This window comes from Microtus oregoni, unplaced genomic scaffold, assembly GCF_018167655.1.
Source record: "Microtus oregoni isolate MIOR12 unplaced genomic scaffold, Mior012 000044F_ref0000062, whole genome shotgun sequence".
In the NCBI taxonomy this organism is placed as follows: Eukaryota; Metazoa; Chordata; class Mammalia; order Rodentia; family Cricetidae; genus Microtus; species Microtus oregoni.
Window position 1 is genome coordinate 18,722,096 of NW_024543218.1, and position 22,093 is coordinate 18,744,188.

The 22,093-nt window shown below is 47.8% G+C and overlaps 1 protein-coding gene across 2 annotated transcripts in view; it reads left to right on the forward strand.

Moving 5' to 3' along the window:
• The first annotated feature begins 1,905 nt into the window (after positions 1-1,905).
• LOC121434731 (gamma-secretase-activating protein-like) overlaps positions 1,906-22,093 on the forward strand; it is an 89,830-nt gene continuing 69,642 nt past the window's right edge. For both annotated transcript variants that reach the window (XM_041633658.1, XM_041633659.1), the window contains exons 1-4: positions 1,906-2,179; positions 12,194-12,270; positions 13,335-13,391; positions 21,832-21,901. In XM_041633658.1, the coding sequence (XP_041489592.1) occupies positions 2,083-2,179; positions 12,194-12,270; positions 13,335-13,391; positions 21,832-21,901 (301 nt within the window). In that variant the 5' untranslated portion in view covers positions 1,906-2,082. The remainder of the gene's footprint in view (positions 2,180-12,193; positions 12,271-13,334; positions 13,392-21,831; positions 21,902-22,093) is intronic.

Here is a 22,093-nt window from a genome sequence, read left to right on the forward strand (position 1 = left end):
AAAATAATAGTAGTAGGCCCTTTTCCTGGGGCCCATGAAGTCCTCATCGGTGGATTTTTGGTTAGATTTATTGCACCAGACAGGCGTTTCCTGTGGTAGAGCCATAAAGACATTGGATCTCTTTTTAACAATTGGGCCACAGTCACACCGATGACCAATCTGAATTATAAAACATTTGTGTTTCCTATCCTGTCTCATCCTCGGATTCTAAGGACCACCGGGATGCTTCTGAAGCATCTTAAGGAGCATCCAGGCATGGTGGTCACATGGTTTTATGGTGCTTGGCCACATCTTTCTGTGTCTTGATTATTTCTCAGCCTCTTTACTTTTCTTAAACTTAGTTATTTTCAGGCATTTTTTATACAAGCAAGAAAATCTTAATTTAATTTTTTTTCTTGGTCAGGATAGTGGAGGGGAGGAGCATTTAAGTCAAACATTTCTGTGAAATAAGCTATCTTCCACATACAAGCAGCCCTTCTGACCTGACAAACACAGACACTGCAAACATGAAGACAGTAAATTTTGGACAAGCGAGGTCATGTGTGTATAACAAAGCTATCAGACTCCACTTGTTATAAAACCATAAAGCCGCTCCTCATGTCTCCAGTGGCTTCCCCTTGATTCACAGCCAATGTTAGCATTCAATTTCTCTTAAATCTTCATGGAAATTACAGATATATGTAAGTAGTTGTGAGCACAAAGGTCTCTACCCCCTACCTCCCACTGAGGAGACATTCTCTAGAGGAAAATCGAGACTTCTACCCTTGTCAAGTAGTTTTCAAATCACAGCAAGACTTGGGTTCCAAGGCTTGTGGAAAACACTTATGAACCTTGTCCTGCTTCAACCCAGAAAATGCCCTGCAGTCTAAGACAGGGTATCTCTAGCACCCATAGTTGTGAAATTCCAACCTTGAGACACAACTGAAAAGAAGAATAATTTAGCGTTATTAACACAACCATTCATTTTGCCAGGTGCCCTGTTCAGCCATTGGTGGGGTGGAAGAGCTACCTCAAGACTCAAAATTGAATTTTAATCTCAGAAGTCTACCTCAGGGGCAACGGAATGTGTTAACAATGCCACTCTAGGGTCAGGAAGGTCACTGTGGACTGCAGTGTGAGGAAGAGACTCTGTTGAGCAAGGTTGGGAGGACCTGGAAATTGTTCTAGGCAGAAGGATTCTGGGCACCAGATCAGTCGGGAGTTCAAGGTCGAGGTAGAAAGGACTCGGGGGTTGGGTAAAGACTCGGCATAGGCAGTTCTTCCTAGGAGAGTAAGTAGTTGGCCTTCTGTCTTGAGATACAAGGCTAGTTAGATGTTTGTTTTTGACACCAAGTCTCACCCTCTGGCTCCAAGCTATTCTCCTGCCTCAGCCTCTCAAGCATGACCATGAGACACTGTAGGCCATTTTAGCTTTAGCAACGGTCATTAATAACCAGGCGTTGATGTACAGGGTGGATGACATGCCACAGGGCCAAGTTTGCTAACGGTTCATTCCTTAGCAGAGCGACCCAGATGCTAGATTATGAGGAATAAATTGGGTTGGGAAGGAACCCTGGGAGAACGAAAGTGCTCACAAATCTCTTCAGAGGCCATTCCTAGGCAACCCAGCTTCCTCAAGCCAGGGCACAGAGACAAAGAGAAGCCAGAAGGCAAGCTAACCCTCATCCACAGAACCACGTAGTTTACATGCTCGCTGCTGCTGTTTATTGCCTAAACCCTTAAGCTAAAACACCACAGCCAGCTCAGGAAAACAGGCCAAAGATGCCAACCGCTTTCGTGGTAACCTGAGTCTCCTCCAGTGACCCAGGAAGCCGCGGGGCTAAGCCTCCCCATCGGGGCCCGGCGACAGCTCCCCCGCCAGAGCCACGGAAGGGAGAGGCCTGGTGCCCGCGTCCAGTCTCACTCCACGGTGGCGGCGGCGGTGCAGGCTGCGGCCTGGAAGGGGCGGTGCTGGGATCCTCCGGGCTGGACTGCCCAGAACCGAAAGCAGCTGCTGCGGGGAAGCGGGGAGGAAGGAGAGGCGGCTGCAGGGCCGGGAGGTGAGAGCGGGGCCCGGAATGAGCCGGCCGGCGCTGCTGAGCCATGGCTCTGCGGCTGATCACCCACTTCGACGTGCGGGCGGACGTGCTCCCGAGTCTGCGGGCCCAGGCGGCGGCAGCGGCCGAAGGAGGCGGCGCAGGTGCGGGGCGCGCGTCTCGGAGGGGGCGGGCGGGCAGGTGCCAGGCATCCAGCAGGGGCTTTGGGGATGGGGAGCGGACGCCGTCCCCACGGGGACTCCTGGGGATGCCCCGCCGAGACGAGTGGTACCCGGGGTCGTCACCGGGAAGGGTAGGCGGGAGGCGGAGGGATGGCGCGCCCTCGCCTGTCCCCAGGGCTCACCTAGGACCAGGAGCGCCTCGAAGTGTAGGCTGACCTGGTGTGGTGGTCAAGAAAACGACCTTTTAAGTGTCTTAACAGTCACCTCGCTTGTCCCCAGTGAGGATGCTGAGCATTCCCAGAGCGAAGCTGCTTGTAAGAAGTGGAATTCAGTGGCTTTACCCCTTCTTTTAAAAAAGACATTTGCTGCATATCTGTGGAACAGAGTCTGTATTCCTGGAACAGCTCTGGTGGCTTAGGGGACCTGTCCCTACAGGTGTGAGAGGGTAGTGGGCCCTTTCAGGATGCCCGCAGCGAACTCAGTGTCTGCAGGGTTCTAAGGGCCCAGCAGCTTGCGCAAGAGCCACCAAGCACACACCAGGCACCCGTTCCACCCAACCCCTCACCGCTGTGAGTCAGGGATGCTCGGCTTCCTACCCTAGCCTCCCGGTCAGTTGGAATTAGTCCCTGATGCTTAGTCTCCTCTGGCGGGGAAGGAGGGGGCAGAAAGTGACTTTTGTGCATTCCTAGAATAGATCTGCCTGAAGGAGGAGGGTCTGTAATCTCCTAAATTTTCCCTTTCGTTTTTAAAGGCCATCAATAAGGAAGCATCCTCGGGGCTTAACGGCACCTCTGGGTCTCACCTTGTGTATAACAGCTGTACTTGCTCGCCTCTTTCTGTCTTTGGTTTTCCTTAGACACTAGGTTGTCGTGGATTGGGGGGGGGCGCACCAAATTACCCGTATCCCCAGTTTCTTCCCTCTGAACTCCTGTGGAAGTCATGTCTACGCGACTCCCATGCACGGAGGAACATGGGTGATCCCCTCGTCTTTGCATATTGATTGCTGGTCATACATCAACAGCTTTATAGCTTTACGAAGGCTGCGTGGTTTCCACTTCTCTGTCTTCACTGAAGTCTTTGAAGGTCTAACTCTTAGAAGTAGTTCAAGGAACTCCAAGTCTGTTTCCCACCCCCAAAATCGATCCTCCTTGGATTTGCTAAGTGGCAGGAGATTGCACATTAGAAGCTGGGTGAAAAATGTCACAGTCTTATGTTTCAGTGTCGTGTGTGTGTGTGTGTGTGTGTGCGCGTGTGCTAACTTTTGGCTTCCTTGCGTCTCTCACTCACTGTGAAGAATTATAAACCTGTGTGTTGATGTTGCAGTAAAAATCTAGGCATTGTATTTTGCCGTTTTTGCTTGTTTTGTTTTTGTTTTTGAGCATGTCCCTTGATTCCCACCATCTTATTACTTTTGATAATCACCACTGAGTGATAGCTTGAAACAAACAAACCAACCTAGGGGCCGGGAGGCGGCTCAGCTGTTGAGGTGCTCGCAGCATGAGCATGGGGACACAACCTTGAACCCCAGCATCCGCAGAAAGTTGGGGAGCACATGGATGCTTGCAGGGCTGCTAAGACAGAGGTAGCAGAATCCTGAGGCTTGCAGGCCAGCCACGCTGGCTGAGCTCCTGAGAGCTACCTTCAACAACTGAGGAGGATACCAGCCCTCAACTCCTGTCCTCCACAGGCACATAAGCATGTGTGAAATCACACGCACACCTATGCACACGTATGCACACACACATGCATACATGCGCATGCACACACACATGCACACGTATGCACACATGCACACACATGCACACGTATGCACACACATGCACACACATGCGCACACATGCATGCACACACACGTGCACGCACACATGCACACACATGCACACGTATGCACACATGCACACACATGCACACGTATGCACACACATGCACACACACATGCACACACGCAACACATGCACACTTATGCACACACCTGCACGCACGCACACACTCTCACACACATGCACGTGCACACACATGTACACACACGTATGCACACACACGCATACACGCGTATGCACACACGCACACGCATGCACACGCCTGCATGCACGCACACACTCACACACACACACATATACGCATGCACACACACACATGCATGCGCACACACATGCACACCTCAGCCCTTGCGGGAAAATCTGAAATTAGACTTTATTTATAGTGTATCCTTTACCAAACATGTACATGTAAATTATTTTTTGAAGCGCCAACTTTGAAAACTTCACTAGGAGTCACACGGCCATTGACCATGTGTCTGCTTTCTGCATACTTGAACTTTTAAAATCTGAAGTCTTAATATCCTTCCAGGTACATCCATCTTCGTTGTTTATTGTGTGTGTGCATGTGTGTGCTCCGGTACGTGTGTGTGCATGTCACAGCGTACATGTGGACATTTTAGGATGACTTTCAGAAGGGGGTTCTCTTCCACCTTGTGAGGCCTGGGCTTGGAACTGAGCATCTCAATGGCTCTGTGAATATTTTTACATCAACATATTGAAAACGTTTTAGTTACACTAAGTGATCCTCATGAAACATGACATATTCTTGCCAAAACAGTCAGCGGGCTTGGCTATGCCAGTCAGGTAACTTTGGTGGCTGTAGGAGAGAGATGCAGTCAACAAGGACTTGAAGGGGAGGAAGCCAGGTTTGATTATTGTGTCTACTCGTGGTTCTGTGTTGAACTTTGGGAGTATGGTCTCTCCTGAACGAAAATGAGAAAATATTCACAAAAACCGAATTAGTTACCTAAAATAGTTTAACATATGTCACCTCTAAATAGTGATTTAAAAACAAAGGCCCATGTGCCTACGATCCAACTACAGAGTGAATAAATGCAGGGCCATTGGCGGCTGGGGTACTTGCGCCCCCATGAGAGTCTTCATCCCAGTCCCCAGAGGTGACCATCCAAATATTTATATTTTAACAATTTTCATGTTATCGATAGCTTTAAGACAGTTTGTATCTGAATATCAAGTAAATGAGAAGCACACTAGGCTTTCTTTTTACTTTAATCTCTTCTCGGTATTGTAGGATTTATTCAGGCTGACTGGCTACAGAGAAATCTTTATTTTTTCACCAGGTACAGTATTTCATGGCGTAGACTGGCCTTTTGAAGAAGAGCCTTCCCTTGGTACTATGAGCATGGTCAGTTCCTTCAGGGATTGTCCCCAGCTAGCTTCTCCAAGTTCCAGGCATCGTGGTAGGGTATAAAAGCTGGACTGTGTTTGACTTAGCAGGAGATGACTCTGGCAATGGGGGTTTCTGAGCTCCACGCCTTCCCGGCCCAGGCTTCATGGTCGTCGGAAGCGACGTGGTCTGCCTGGAAGCTGGGCTTTTCCTCGTGGGACTGTCTTCCTTCTGTCTCCTACGGGGCAACCCCACAGGGCTGAGCATTTCTTGGGAGACGGTGTTTCACAGGAATGCAGCTTGGTTTAGCCTTTCTCTGGGGAGTTCCCTGAGTTTGCCGGTCCAGTTGGTGCCTTGACTAAATATTCCGGACTGCTTCGGCACCGCTGTGGAGAAGAGTGAGTTGAAATGTCTGGGACCCTCTGTGTAATTCTTGACAGAACCTGGCTAACCTTTCCTGGGCTTCTCCCTGCTTTGATTAGGCTTGAATCGTTGTCACTCCAGATTGATTTTAACTCTATACTCTTTGCCTGGGTCATGTCAGGCAACAGACTTGAAAGCCAGTTTTTCTTTATTCCCTCTTGTTTGCCATCCGCGGAGTGACCTGGGGATGGGAGGGTGGCCTTAGTCACGTTGTTTGCTGTTTAGTCTTCTCTTGCCCCGTTCTTCCTGGTCACGGTTCCTTCCTGTGCCCCTGGTCTCCTTTTCTGACTCCCGGTTCTCTTTTTATTGTTTCCTGACAATCACCCAAGGCTTGCTCCTTCTCTTTTTATTCGGAGTGTGACATACGGCACACCAGAGTGTTCCTGATTTGGGATTATAAAACCCGGTCATGCTGAGCCTAGGGTCTAGGTGGGTTGTGTGCATACTAAGAACAGTCCTGTTTCACCACCTTTTATGTGCATGTTGGGAGCAGGCTCGCTTTTTCGGGTGGGGGGGATAAGACTGTATGACTCCCCTCTCTAAGAACTGTCACTGGGAAGATAGAATTATTTCAATTTTTGTTTTATGGCACTGAAATTCATACACTTGGCTAACATCTTCTGGTGATGTGAATCACTCTGCCTTGGAAAGAATGGATTGAAATGAACGAGATTGTTTGGGAAGCCGGCGTCTGTTTCTCTTCACCTCAGACATCACAATGCTTGGTGTGTTCGAGACCTTCTGTAGCAGGTTCATTTACACCAGTAACTTCCTTATCGAAATGCGTTACCGTGATCCCAGAGTATACTGAACTGTAAAATTAAATCACATTTCCTCATTTGAAATTGCTAAGCTTCCTCCTCTGGACTTTCCAGAGAACCTCTACTGGGGGAAGAGTCAGAATGAATACATAGGCAAAGACGCTAATGAATACTCAGAGGAGGGCGTGAAGGCAGGGGCAACCAACCTCGAGAGGAAAGGCAAATCGGTTGAGTGTGTGACGAGACGTCATTCCAAATCTCCAGCGTGGCCAAATGCACCCATTTCATACCCCCTTGAAATGAGAGCCACGAGGCCAGCTAGAGTTAGCACTAGCTAACATACCCACGAAGACATCTTGATTTCTTTCAATCCTGTGTGCTGTGGTTGCACCATATTCTGGACCAAGTTCTGACTCCGGTAACTCATAAATGTTGTGCAATGAAAACTACCTACGGGAACTTGACAGGCGCAAGCAAGGGTTCCCACACTGGTCTCTCACAAATCAGGTACCATGACTGGCTGAGATGGCCCGGGAGGTAAAGGCGCTTGCTCCCAGCCTGACGCCCTGAGTTCCTCAGGGTGCAAGGAGAGAGCCCAGCTTCTACACACTGACCTCTGACCTCTGCCACGTGTGTCCCGTGACCTTGCTCTCACTCCCTCTCTGTTCTCTCCTCCCCATTTCTCAAATACCAAATAAACAAATAAAATGTAACCTGTATTTTTGTAAGACGAGAATGTCTTGGTTCTTGTGTGGAGCATCAGTATTTCTTAAAAGGCTCCCCTCATGTTTCTAACACAGGCAGAGCTGAGCGCCATGGTATGTGTTATGTATTCCTGTGTGTAAATGTGTATATATATATATATATATATATATATATATACACACACACACATACACATCATGTTTCTAACACAGGCAGAGCTGAACGCCATGGTATGTGTTATGTATTCATGTGTGTAAATGTATACACACACACACATACACACACATCATGTTTCTAACACAGGCAGAGCTGAACGCCATGGTATGTGTTATGTATTCATGTGTGTAAATGTATACACACACACACACACTGTGTTTCTAACACAGGCAGAGCTGAGGGCCATGGTATGTGTTATGGATTCATGTGTTATATGTGTATGTGTGTGCGCGCGCACACACACACATGATAATATGATAATTATAATCTGTACTTGGTGGAGAATTTTTTAGTGACTTAAAAATAGATGTTTTGCCAGGAATTTTTTCAAGACTTCTTGTAAAGGAATTTCTTATCTCAACTGAAACCTTTTATGTTTACTTTTGTGAAGGGCTGGCCCAGTGTCCTTATACTCTTGAATGAAAAAAAAGTCTCAAAATATTGACACACTGCACTCTAGAAAGCTTTGCGTCATTGCAGCATGGGAACTTCTCCAGCTGTTAGGGTCCCCGAGAGGGTGATCATTCATCTTCCGGTCTCGCCTGGCACAGGGCACCAGCTCACTGTTCTCTTTGGTGCTGTGAGGTGACCCTGTGCTGTTTCTCCACTGTGTGGTGTTGGCCTGGGGGCCTCACCTTGCTGAACTCAGTTGTCCTTTGGGTGCAATGGGCCTGTGACCCCTGGGCCAAAGTGTGCGTGAGGTGGGAATGAGAGCACGGAAGGTGGACTTAGCAGTCAGCTGACCGGATCTCGTTGTGATGTAAGAGCAAACGACATCCGTGTATTTCAAAATCAGTGTGGAGTGGTTCTGGCAGCTCAACAGAAATTATATATATACACACATACACCTGGCTATAAAAGCATGTGTGTATCTTCACACAGAACTCTCCCACTCTGTGTCTCATGACAGACCACATGTGTCCTCACACAGAACTCTCCCACACCGTGTCTCGTGACAGACCACGTGTGTCCTCACACAGAACTCTCCACACTGTGTCTCGTGACAGACCACGGGTGTGTCCTCCTCACACAGAACTCTCCCACACTGTGTCTCGTGACAGACCACGTGTGTGTCCTCCTCACACAGAACTCTCCCACACTGTGTCTCGTGACAGACCACGTGTGTCCTCACACAGAACTCTCCACACTGTGTCTCGTGACAGACCACGGGTGTGTCCTCCTCACACAGAACTCTCCCACACTGTGTCTCGTGACAGACCACATGTGTGTCCTCCTCACACAGAACTCTCCACACTGTGTCTCGTGACAGACCACGTGTGTCCTCACACAGAACTCTCGCACACTGTGTCTCGTGACAGACCACATGTGTCCTCACACAGAACTCTCCCACACTGTGTCTCGTGACAGACCACGTGTGTCCTCACACAGAACTCTCGCACACCGTGTCTCGTGACAGACCACGTGTGTCCTCACACAGAACTCTCCACACTGTGTCTCGTGACAGACCACGGGTGTGTCCTCCTCACACAGAACTCTCCCACACTGTGTCTCGTGACAGACCACGTGTGTGTCCTCCCCACACAGAACTCTCCACACTGTGTCTCGTGACAGACCACGGGTGTGTCCTCCTCACACAGAACTCTCCCACACTGTGTCTCGTGACAGACCACGTGTGTGTCCTCCTCACACAGAACTCTCCACACTGTGTCTCGTGACAGACCACGTGTGTGTCCTCCTCACACAGAACTCTCCACACTGTGTCTCGTGACAGACCACGTGTGTCCTCACACAGAACTCTCGCACACTGTGTCTCGTGACAGACCACATGTGTCCTCACACAGAACTCTCCCACACTGTGTCTCGTGACAGACCACGTGTGTCCTCACACAGAACTCTCGCACACCATGTCTCGTGACAGACCACGTGTGTCCTCACACAGAACTCTCGCACACTGTGTCTCATGACAGACCACGTGTGTCCTCACACAGAACTCTCGCACTCTGTGTCTCGTGACAGACCACGTGTGTCCTCACACAGAACTCTCACACACCGTGTTTCATGACAGACCACGTGTGTGTCCTCCTCACACAGAACTCTCCCACACTGTGTCTCGTGACAGACCACGTGTGTCCTCACACAGAACTCTCACACACCGTGTTTCGTGACAGACCACGTGTGTGTCCCCCTCACACAGAACTCTCCCACACCGTGTCTCGTGACAGACCACGTGTGTCCTCACACAGAACTCTCGCACTCTGTGTCTCGTGACAGACCACGTGTGTGTCCTCCTCACACAGAACTCTCCCACACCGTGTCTCGTGACAGACCACGTGTGTCCTCACACAGAACTCTCACACACCGTGTTTCGTGACAGACCACGTGTGTGTCCTCCTCACACAGAACTCTCGCACTCTGTGTTTCGTGACAGACCACGTGTGTCCTCACACAGAACTCTCCCACACTGTGTCTCGTGACAGACCACGTGTGTGTCCTCACACAGAACTCCCACACACCGTGTTTCGTGACAGACCACGTGTGTCCTCCTCACACAGAACTCTCACACACTGTGTCTCGTGACATACCACGTGCGTCCTCACACAGAACTCCCACACACCGTGTTTCGTGACAGGAGGAAGAGAGGCTTCAGGGTGAGGGTGAAGGCTCCCCACCAGCTCCAGCTCTGGTGTCCTCTCTTCCGCTACCCCTGACTTTATTCTGCTTTTCTTTTGAATTAGAAATACAAACAGAATGCGCTGTAGGATGTTTTGTGTGTTTAATCTAAACATTTTAATTTTCTATAGCCAATGCATTACTATTTTAATGTCTGGATATAGCTTCGTGTATGAGCAATTCAGTTTAAGTCATTTGATTAGGATCAACTTTTGAGGAAGCTAAAAATATCAGTTTCTCCTCAGTTCATGATACTCAAGAATGCTGTACTGTTTATTTAAGCCCTTTACCTGGAGAATCAAGGCTGTCCTAAAAATTGTAGATGAAGATGGACAGTTAAATTTTAAATTAAATGTTTTGTATAAAGGTCCTTTATGTCCTGCTCTAGAAGATTTTTTTTTATTGGAAAGTACCCAAGTCATAAGGACACAGAGTTCCATCAGTTTCCCTAGACTGACACCCTCAGAGCAGAAAAGAACACACCAGCTTCACATAGGTCCTCTGTGCTCCGAGGCAGTTGCTAGTTTCAGAGACTGATTTCATCAGTTTCCGAAACACATCAGCCAAGTAACACAGGTGGTTTTCAGCGGTTTTGGAGGATTTCGTGGTTTGCTCATTTTTTTATGAATCAGGGTCTCTCTGTGTAGACCTGACCGGCCTGAAACTCATAGAGATCTGCCTGCCTCTGCCTCCTGAGTGCTGGGATGAAGGGCGCATCACAGAGGGCAAAGAGTATTCTAGGTGTGACCTGACGGACCAATGGAATGAAAAGACTGAGTGCTGGCTGGGGAGGACGCCGAGGGAGGACCACCTCTCTCACACCGTGAGCATGAATTGCCAGAGAATTAACAGGAAAGGAGAGAGAAGGTTGTACCACACGAACCGTAGCCAGAATGTCCATGTCACTGTATAAATACCAAAGAAGGAGACATTTTTCAATGAATAAAGTCTAACTCCTGCTAAAAGCCTTAGGTGTGCTTCTCCACACGGGGACATGCACAATCACAAAGATGTACACGGAAGGGCTCACAGGAGATTGTCCTCTCCTAGCTGTGACCCACTGGGGGAATGGCCATTGGGCCCAGGTGTCCTAGGTAGGCTATCGGCAGAGACCTCTCTCCAAAGCCTCTACGGCAAGGGGATGAGATGTTCTCGGCTCAGAACAGAACTTTCCCACTCCGAGCTCCGCCTCCCTCCTCCCTGTCTCCTCCTGGGTAATAAATACAGGAACCTTTCTGGGTCTGGGGGTGGGGGTCGGGTTGGTTCTTGACAGCAAGAGAAAAACCTTTTTCTGACTCTTAACACGGAACTAACCAAAGGCAGCATCGCGCGGGGATGTCTGTACTTCTGGGTTAGCTTGTCTGTACTTATGACGTCATAGTAAGCGAGGGAAGGTTTGCCTGTTTGCTTGTGTGTACGTGAGTGGAGTGTGTGTGTATGTGCGCGCGCACATGAGTGGGTAGAGGCTAGCCGATGGCGTTGGGTGGTCCTCCTCTATTACACTCCATCTTTCACAAGACACACTCTCACGGAACCTGGCACTCCCTGGTGGGTCAGCAGGTATAGCAAGCTGAATCTACTCCGCCAGCAGGTGAGCTGCACCAAACCTGGCTTTTTACATGGGTGCTGGGGATCTGAATGCAGGTCTGTACACTGGTTTGGCTGGCACTTTGCCAACTGCCAGCCGGAGAGTATTTGCCAACTGCCAGCCGGAGAGTAATTCTAAGTTGGTGTGCCATTAATGACACAGTCTCGGAATGCGTAAGAAAAGCTAGCATACAATTGAAATCATTGAGATACAGCGTACAGAAGAATATTTAGTGGACAGGTGAAGAGGACACAGCCCAGTAAATGTCTCCACGAGCTTGCCCGTGCACTCAGAGTGTGCCCTCCCCCACGAGTCTTTCCCTGCCCCTTAAAGGTCATGAGTGTTTCTATTTCTAACAAGATAGGTTAAGTGTGCCTGCTTGTACAGTCTCTATAATGGGGTCACCAGCTTTTAGTTTAGAACTTGATTTCTCTCATGAATACTCTATCTGCTGGATATGTTAAAGCCATTTCCTGAATATTAGCTTGTCATTTTCTATTCCAGGTGTTTTAGAAACAGCTTATGAGAGCTTGCGTGTGCTAAACATCGAAAGAAATGGAAACATTATTTATACCTATAAGGTGAGTCTGCGCAGTCTTCTTATTGCAATGAATAAATACAACACACAGTTTATTGTTTTCATCATTTAGATTATCCTTTCACAGATTTTTTTTTTCTTTTTTGAGACACAATCTTACTATATAGCAACGGCTAGGCTAGAATTCACCATGTAGACCAGGCTGGTCTCAAACTCACAGATATCTGCCTGTCTCTGCTTCCCCAGTGCTAAGACTAACTTTTTACAGAAACCGTACTTCGCTTTATTGAAGGGCAGCAAAGACTTGTTGGTCCTTAACCTTTAACATCCTTGGCTTCTGTGAAGGTGATATTGAAGAGATGCTGGTGGTCCATCTTATGAGATATTTTCTTTAAAAAAAAAATCAGGTGAAACTACGTATTTCAAATTCAAAATAAATGAATGGATGGATAATTTCATTTTCTCGAGGGAAGAAAGGGCCAAGACATTTAAACCTAACTAGTATGTTAAAGTTTTGTCTTTGAGACAATGTTAACTATGGTTACTCTGTCATCAGATGGAAATATAACCATAGTTGACACAATGTTGTCAGATGTTGGATGCTCTAAGGAAGATTTAATTTTACCGACAACTTTGCTAATAGGGACACACGAAGGAGTAATTCCAACAGATAGTTCTAGACATGTGTTCCGCCGTAATTTGTTTCCTGTTGATAAAAGAAAATTCGTATATTGTGGACTGGAGAGAGGGCTCAGCCATTAAAGGCTAGGCTCACAACCAAAAAATATAAGAAAATTTGTAAGTTGTATTTATGGATGATGCATTTAAAGGTTCAATTTTACTTACTGATAATATTCTTATATTATGGATTTTGTTCAATACCATTATCTATTTTGTAATATTTACTCTCTTGAAAACACGGCTGGAGGTTCATGCTAAGACAGTCCCCAGAGTCTCTAAACTGTTAGTGGTGACCCGTTCCTGCTCCAAGTTCCAGGGCCTAGTTGAGTTAGGCCTGGTCTTCTAGATGTATGCAGCAGGCTTCCTTTAGCATGGCAACCTCATTTCCCAAACAATGGCACTAACAAACATCTGATTGATTTTTAGGATATTAAGGGGAATGCTGTCTTTGGATTATATGACTGCCAAACCAAACAGAACGAGGTAATTATAGATTTCTTAGCTGATGGTTTTCTTTTGCCTCCTCTGTTTTCTAGATATAAAGCTCAGTTTTGTTTTCCAGAAACTTAAATATTTTCACTTCCCCTGTCTCCTATTTCTTTAGTTTTTTTTTAAAAAAAATCCTTGTTGTCAAAAAAAGTCTAATGACACCTGAATCAAAATGACACACATAGTCTTGGTTCTTTGAAGTTCAGCTAAAGTTGGCTCAGACAATAGTACGGAGAAAGAACTAAAAGCTGGAAGTCCACTGCCTTCCGCAAGACCCGTGTGTACTCCGAGGTCATTTTCATAGCTGGGCCCTTGGCTCTGAGTTCTGATTCTGGCTGACTTTCGTGACGTTGTTTTTGTTCCTTTTTAGTAACAGCCCAGGTTTGGAGCTGGTTCCTTAGTTTTATTCAAACCTACCCCTGCTTGTTCCTGGTCAGTGTGGACAAAGTTAACCTAATTGGGACCTTAGGGTGGCAGGGCAGTTTGTGCTGTCTTATTGGCCTTGAACTTAAAGATCCGTTTTGCGTGCTAAGTTTCTCACAGGTACCTCTCTCTTTCGGCTTCAGTGCGGAGAGTGGTCATTCTCTCTCCCATCACCCCTTCTCCCCCAATTCCTCGCACAGCCGCTCGTTTCTGTTTATTCCCTGATTCAATAACTACACAGTCAGTGTTCCCCTTGTGAGCATCAGAGTCCCGGGGATGAGCAAGGCAAATCCTTTTGAGACACAGCCGGGGAAGAAGCAAACAAAACTCTGGGTGCTGGGACAGTCCTTCCCTTGGCTTCTGGATGGTCCAGATTGTGAGAAGATGTGTCCTGAAGCAGCACAATGTGAGATTTTAGTCTGACTTGGGTGGGGGTGCAGCTACCTTCTATGGATATGTTCATCTCCCCTGGGCCTTTAAGCTTACTGCTTCTTTGGCTTTTCAGATATGGAGATAACTCAGGAAATAAATTGGCTAAGGCATAAATTAGCAGGAATGTTCACCAGCTTTATGGTGATAAATAGGCACATCTTTCTTTACCCAAAGTTGCTGCTAGCCATAGCCGGTTTGCTTCTGCTACCACAGCCTGCTATAATGGAGAGTCTGAGATTCTCTCTCTCTCTCTCTCTCTCTCTCTCTCTCTCTCTCTCTCTCTCTCTCTCTTGTTTTTAAAGACAGGGTTTCTGTGTAGCCCTGGCTATCCTGGAACTCACAGAGACCCTCCTGCCTCTGCCTTCTGAGTGCTGGGATTAAAGGTGTGTGCCACGGTGGCCACTGCCCAGGATAGTTTGGTGATTTGTGAAGAACATGTTTAGTTCTTACAGGTTCCAGATGTTGGGAAGTCCAAGGTCTAGGGTCCTACATCTGGTAAGGGCTTTCTTCCTCTGCCATGGTACATGGTAGAAGGGTGAGGACTGGAGAGCAAGAGGGGTCTTGATTCACCTTTATGCTAATACTCTCTAATCCTCTCGCAGTAGCTAACCCGGGCTGGTGAAGCCATAGTCCATTAGGAGGGCAGAGCCTGTGACCTAAGCACCCTTCCCTGGGCCTCTGCCTCCAGACATTGCTGTACTAGGGATTCTCTTTCCAGTCTATGGACTTGGGAGACACAGTCAAACCACAGAAGTCACTAATCCCACTCTCTCTTCTATGTTTCCCGTATGTTCAGAACACCTTACAACCCGCATTGCTCCCCCTGACTCTTTGGTTGAGGAAATGTATTTGCATATCAAGTCATCTGGACTTGAAATTTTTCTTTCAAGTTTGGTTTTGGGACTGTGCCACCAAGAGAAAGACAATGCTTTGTTTCCAGGCGGGGTTCAAGGCCGCACAAACCTAACGATCCCCCACCTGCCTAGGTGGTTTTGTTTTTAAACAGGCAAAACTGCCAAGTCCCAAGCACCCTTGGCCTGGTTTTCTCCGGTTCTTACATCTTGTGTAACTAGAGCGTGACAGGAGAACCAGGAAGGTGACTCTGGTAGCATGTGGGTGTCACGGTTCTGTGCCGTTTCATCACAGAGCGCGATTCTGTCGCCGCTACTGCAGTCAGCGAACACCGTGCACCGCACATCCAGAGAGCTGCTGGCGGCTGTTTGCCAGTTCCCAGGAAACTCAGGGCCCTTTACTTCTGAAGTCATTCACTTTCCTGAATTTACAGTTGCTGCCCACATGTTGTCCCTCTTTACAAAGACTTATTTGTGTATTTATCTACTTTGTGAGTGTCTGCGTGAGCGTGTGCGGCATGTGCGTGCAGAGCCCATGGAGGCAGGGAAGAGGGCGTTGGATCCCCGGAACCGGAGTCTTCTGCAGGGGCTCTGAGCACGCTTACCTGTTGCATCATCTCTCCAGCCGCCCCCTTCCATAGACAAGACTTCTACTTATGCACTTGTTCTGTGGTCCTTGGTTTGAACCCACAGCCACCGTTCATGTCAGGCAAGCGCCGCACCACCGAGCTGCAGCCTTAACTCCGTGGTGTTTTTCAAGATCCGAATTTGATGACACATATTTTGCCTTTGTTGTTAAATATAATTTAGACAAAATGAACTAAGGAAAATCCACTGCTTCCTACCCATATTTCCATTCTTTTCATTATTTCATCTTTTTTTCTTTTTCTTTTTTTTTTAAAAACATTTTCCTGATCTGTTAGGAATTTGCTCCAGTCATGGTAACTCAGAGTTGGGGGCAGGTCACAATTCTCACCTGAGTGCTTCCTCATTTACTCATTTTGAAGGATGGTTTTGTCAAGTCTAGAATTCAAGCTGACAGCTATCGTCTTTTGGTTCCTGAAAAAAATGTCCTCCTCCCTCTCTCCCTTCATGGCTTTTTGTGGGAAATCTTATCTTTAAACATTTTCTTTCTGTATTTAAGGTGTCATTTTCCCCAATCACTTTTGAAAATGTTTTTTTTTTCTCCTTTGCCCTTTATTTTATGAAAATTTACTTGAGTGTGTTTCTATGGATTTGTTTGGGTTTTTGGGTTTTCTTTTCTTTCTTTTTATTTATAGATTATTATTATAAAACTTCCTTTTACCTATACTCCTTAATGTATTCCACAATATAGAAACAGAAGGGTCATTACCAAACTCCTTTTATGAAGCTACAGTTACTCTGATACTAAAACTTCCTTTTTATTTATTCTCTGTATCTTTCACATCAGGCATCTCCATCCCATTCATTTCTTGTCCCTTCATATCTGCCCTTGCAACCTCCCCCACAAATAAAATAAAATAAAATTTAAGAGAAAAAAATTTAAAAAAAGGGAAAAATCTTGTCCTGGAAGCTGTAGTGTGACGTGGTACACCCTTTAGTCCATTTGTTTTTCCTTGCAAGTGTTCACTGCTCTTGCCATTGCCATTGGTCTGGCTGGAGCCCTCTCGCTTCTGCTACACTACAGATGCTGGACCCTCACTGGGACACCCTTAGATATCCTGCTGTTGCCCTGTGTGGTCATGGAGACCCTGCAGCTTTGGGTCTGCAGGTCTGGCCCCTTCACACGCTTTCCAGATCACAGATGGGGCGGATGTTGGGGTGGGTCAGCTCCTAGCCCTGGTCTGAGCCTGGGCAGCTGCTGGGTTTGTTAGCCCGCCAGCTCTCCCTGCCCTCACCGCCAGGGTGAGCTCTCCGGCATTGCCCTTGCTAGTTTACCCTTTGCAGCGATGAACAAGGGTGGGGCTGGATCTCCTTCTTTCAAGCCCTCATCGCTGGCTCTCCAATGCCTGGACCACCAGGGCCAGCGCTACTGTGCTGCCTGGTCTAGGTGCAGGGCGGCTCTCCCCAGTGCTGCGGCTGGAGAGGGGCGGGGGCAGCTTCCCTGCTCTCATGACCTCAGGGTCAGCTCTCCGTCCTCCATTGTTTGGGTTTTCATTCAGTTTCTTGAATCTTTTGCCCCAATTTGGGGCAATTCGCTCATCAGTCACTATGTCTTCAAACACTTAAAAAAGTTTTACTTACTTTTTTCCTTTCCTGGATTTTAATTGCATCAAATTAGTTAATCAGATCTTTGTGGTAGTCAGGGGTCTATGAGGTACAACTTCTTTCCCTTGGTCCCAGGTAATTTACTTTGTGCTGTTCAGATTAGGTATTTTTTTTCCTTCAAGTTCCTGGAATTTTTTTTTTTTTTAGTATGTTGCTATCATTTAAGATTTTAAAAGCTGATTACTATAATTTTCAAGAGTAAAAATTCTATGCATTTTTCTTTATCTGTGTCCTTGTTAGGATTTCTACTGTTTTTATTCAATCACATTTTAAACTTCTTAGTCGAGGCCTTTTGTCTTGTTTTTCGTGTTTTGAAATCTTTGCCGCATCGTCTAGTATTTACCACCGTAGTGCCCAACGTCTGCTTTTCTCACTGGCGCTGAAGTTCTCCCAGTTCCTGGCATGACTCATGGTTTTCGTGGCTCCCAAGAGACGCTAGGTCTTATTTAGATTTCTGTTCCAGTGTCTCCTCTGATACAGAACTTGTGGAGGCCTGTAGGGCGCCATCCCACTCCCGCCGTGGTAGGAGGAGCGAAGACTGGAACTCTTCCACGTGGCTTCCTTTGATGGTACCCAGCTGAGAGGGTCCGCTGTTGGTGCTAGGTGGAGATGGGCTTTTCAGCTTTCTGCTAGGCTTCACCCGCTCAGGGTCAGGAACCAGGGTGGGTTCTGGGAGACGTGAGTCCTAACTTCGCGTCCAGCCCTTCTGCCGGTGCTCCACTGAGGAAGAGCTGGGCCTCCTCAGAGCTGGGTCCGGGTAGATGCCCACCATCCTACATGGCTTTCTGCGCGCTGCGAGGGGGAGGTAGATTTCTACCAGGTGGGAGGAACGTCGTGATTTCTACCTGATCTTTTCTGATCCCATCTGGCAGGAGTGGACAGTACCTGGGGCATTTGGATGGAGTGGGATCCTAGTCTCCCTGCTCAGCCTTGTGGGTAACGGGACAAGTGGGGTCGCCTCTCTTCAGACTGTTCGCTCGCTAGAGTAGTCTGGGCAGCATCTAACAGACTCTGTCTTGCTGGCTTTCTTGTTTCTTTGCCTAGGGCGATGGAGGTGGGTGTTTCTGTCTATTTCTGGCTTCCTTTCTGCTATAATCTCTTTTTTAGCTTCAAGTCTTGAATATGGTATGCAAAAAAAGCCACCGCTGCCTCGTTTCTCAGAACTCAGAGTCCCCAGAGTCTGTGTTTCCCCTCCCCCAGGATGCTGAAGATGGAACCCACAGCTTTGTGCTTACAGGAGAAACATGTATCCAACCTGTTCTCTTTACTCAACTTCCCAGGCTTCTTAGCTTCATTTTGTAGACAATATTCAGGGTTTTCAGCTTTACTGAGTGGGGAGACTGGGGAGAAGGGAGTCTTTTTTGGTCTTCCTCTGCAGTTTTAGATACATGGCCAAACAGGAAGCAGCACACTGCTTAGCCATAAGGGGAACAAGTTCCCTTCCTCCCCGCCCCCTCTGACCTCTCTTCCTCACTCCCAGCCCTGCCTGCCTACCCTCAGAGCAAGCAGGCAGAAATAAGGCTTGCGCTGGTGGTATACAAGTACCTAGCAGACTTTTCTGGGGATTGAGACCGTTCTTCTCTGATTCTGCTCACATGGAATGTGAGATTGGAACAGCCAGGCTTTTGGGGACCAGAACTTGGAGTTTTGTTATGTGGAGGCTGAAGATGTGTTAAAGCCAGAGGGTTAAAAGAATGGGTATTTCTATTTCTGGATTAAACCATAGCTAAAGCCCAGACCGACCTCACATTATCCTGTTCCCGGAGCCATAGTGTAATTGCTTTTCTGCATAAGCTACTTTGGTGAATTTTTTTGATGTTTATAATGAAAAATCTCATACTTCTATTCCTTGTGTCCCAGAAATTCTTGCATAGGCTCACAAAGATGTATTTGAGGTTTAAGAATGTATCTCAGTAGTAAAATACTTTCCCAACTTGTACAAGTTCCCAGGTTTGAGCCCCAGCTCTAGAAAATAATACAAATGAATGTTAGTTGCATCATTTTAGTATCTAAAAGTAGGAGCTAAATTAAATTAATGCCCATGAATAGGTTATTTGGGACTAAATGCAGCTGCCGAGGGATGAAGCAGTCTATTAAGCTGGGCTGTAGTAAAAGGCGAACAGGGCTTACAGGGTAAAGGGCTTGCAGGACAAACATGAGTTCACAACCCAGCACCCTCTGAAAAACAACACAGTGTGTGATCTGCAACCCCAGTACTGGGAGTGTGACAGGCAGGATCTAGGGACCCACGGGCCTGACCGTCTATCCAAAATGGTGGACTGTGATAGAGGAGACACTGGACCCTGACCCCTGTCCACAGCACACGCATAGGTACGTGTGTGTCTGCATTACACATGCTTATCGCACACACATACACACACCCACGCACACATATGCACAGGCATACACATACATACACACATACATACATACACACACATACACACATTCACACACACAAGAGGCGTCAGATGTGGGGGGAAGCATCAGATGTGGGGGTAGGCGTCAGATGTGGGGGGAGGCGTCAGATGTGGGGGGAGGCGTCAGATGTGGGGGGAGGCATCAGATGTGGGGGAGGCGTCGGATGTGGGGGTAGGCATCAGATGTGGGGGTAGGCGTCAGATGTGGGGGTAGGCGTCAGATGTGGGGGGAGGCATCAGATGTGGGGGGAGGCGTCAGATGTGGGGGAGGCGTCAGATGTGGGGGGAGGCGTCAGATGGGGGGAGGCGTCAGATGTGGGGGGAGGCGTCAGATGTGGGGGGAGGCGTCAGATGTGGGGGGAGGCGTCGGATGTGGGGGGAGGCGTCGGATGTGGAGAGGCATCAGATGTGGGGGGAGGCGTCGGATGTGGAGGGAGGCGTCAGATGTGGGGGGAGGCATCAGATGTGGGGGAGGCGTCGGATGTGGGGGTAGGCATCAGATGTGGGGGTAGGCATCAGATGTGGGGGGAGGCGTCAGATGTTGGGGTAGGCATCAGATGTGGGGGTAGGCATCAGATGTGGAGGGAGGCATCAGATGTAGGGGGAGGCGTCAGATGTGGGGGGAGGTGTGGGAGGTGTAAGATGTGGAGGGAGGTGTCAGATGTGGGGGGAGGCGTCAGATGTGGGGGGAGGCGTCAGATGTGGGGGGAGGTGTAAGATGTGGAGGGAGGTGTCAGATGTGGGGGGAGGCGTCAGATGTGGAGGGAGGCGTCAGATGTGGGGGGAGGCGTCAGATGTGGAGGGAGGTGTCAGATGTGGGGGGAGGCGTCAGATGTAGGGGGAGGTGTAAGATGTGGAGGGAGGTGTCAGATGTGGGGGGAGGCGTCAGATGGGGGGAGGCGTCAGATGTGGGGGGAGGTGTAAGATGTGGAGGGAGGTGTCAGATGTGGGGGGAGGCGTCAGATGTGGGGGGAGGTGTAAGATGTGGAGGGAGGTGTCAGATGTGGGGGGAGGTGTCAGATGTGGGGGGAGGCGTCTCAGATGTACATGCAGTTCTGAGCTGCCTGACGTGGGTGCTGGGAACCGAACTTGGATTCTCTGCACTAGTAGCTCATACAACTGAGCGGTCTCTTGAGCCTGAATTTAGTGCCCTCATATTAACTCAATGCTCCCCTTTAGTAACTGTTTCCCGTGGAGATGTGGTGACACAGCCAGAGTGTCCTCAGTCCTTAGTCTACACATCGCGTCTTTCATCTATGTGACTGTTTTCATTTTCACTGATAAAGTGGAATCTTTTGATTCCCCTCACTGCTGCTTCAGACAGGGTCCCACCATATAGCCTAGGATGGCTTCCAACTTGTACCCCTCTGCCTCAGCCTCTGGAGGGTTGGGGTTACTGGTGTGTGTACCATGACCGGCTTCTCTTGATATTTTGAACATTACAAACATTCATAAAAAAGGAAAGATTAAGTAAAGACAGAAGGTTTGTTATCCACTCCTTTAATATGAAATACACTTGTGACACATTCCATGGTATCAGAGTTGAGTGTGTCATCGGATTGAAGCCTTTCTCATCTCCTATGCTAACATCTGGGTGCCCCTTGGACAGCGTAAGCTGCACTGAGCGCTCTCTGATTATTGTCCCCTTGATCCTCATACCCCCATGAGATGCCTTTCACTTACTTTGGCCATAATAATTACATGGGATACATATTATAGTCCTGTGTTAATTATGATGGTTAGGTAAGTTGAATAATTTTCCCAAAGTCACGCAGCTAGAAAACAGCAGTCAGGATTTGACCGTGGGTCTAGCTTAGTTTCAAAGTTTGTCTTCTGAACCACGCTGGCTGTCCCATAGCTAAGTTTCAGGACCCAATGTGGCACAAAATATTAAACACATTTTCCTTGAGAAATAATCCAGACCGTATGAGCACAGACTAGTTCACTCTGTGCTGTAGGGAGCGTTTGCTAAGTAATGTTTGGTACAAAGCTTAATAGGAGTTTGCCTTCATACAATTGTTATTCACTGTGACCATCCCTTTATGGATGTTTTAATAGCACCTGTACACCTTTGAGAAGGACATGCAAGCTGTCAGCTGCTCTGTCAACAGAGAGAGGACTTTGCTTGGTGAGTTGAGATCCCATTGCTTCCTGTGAAGAGCTGTGTCTTTTACGTTGAAGCTTTTAGATTTTGCAGTATTCGACTATAGCAGAAACATTGCAAAAAATACCTGTTCTATTAGACAACAATGAGGACACTAAGAGAGACTTACCTAGATCTAATCTACATGGGAAGTAGAAAAAGACAAGATCTCCTGAG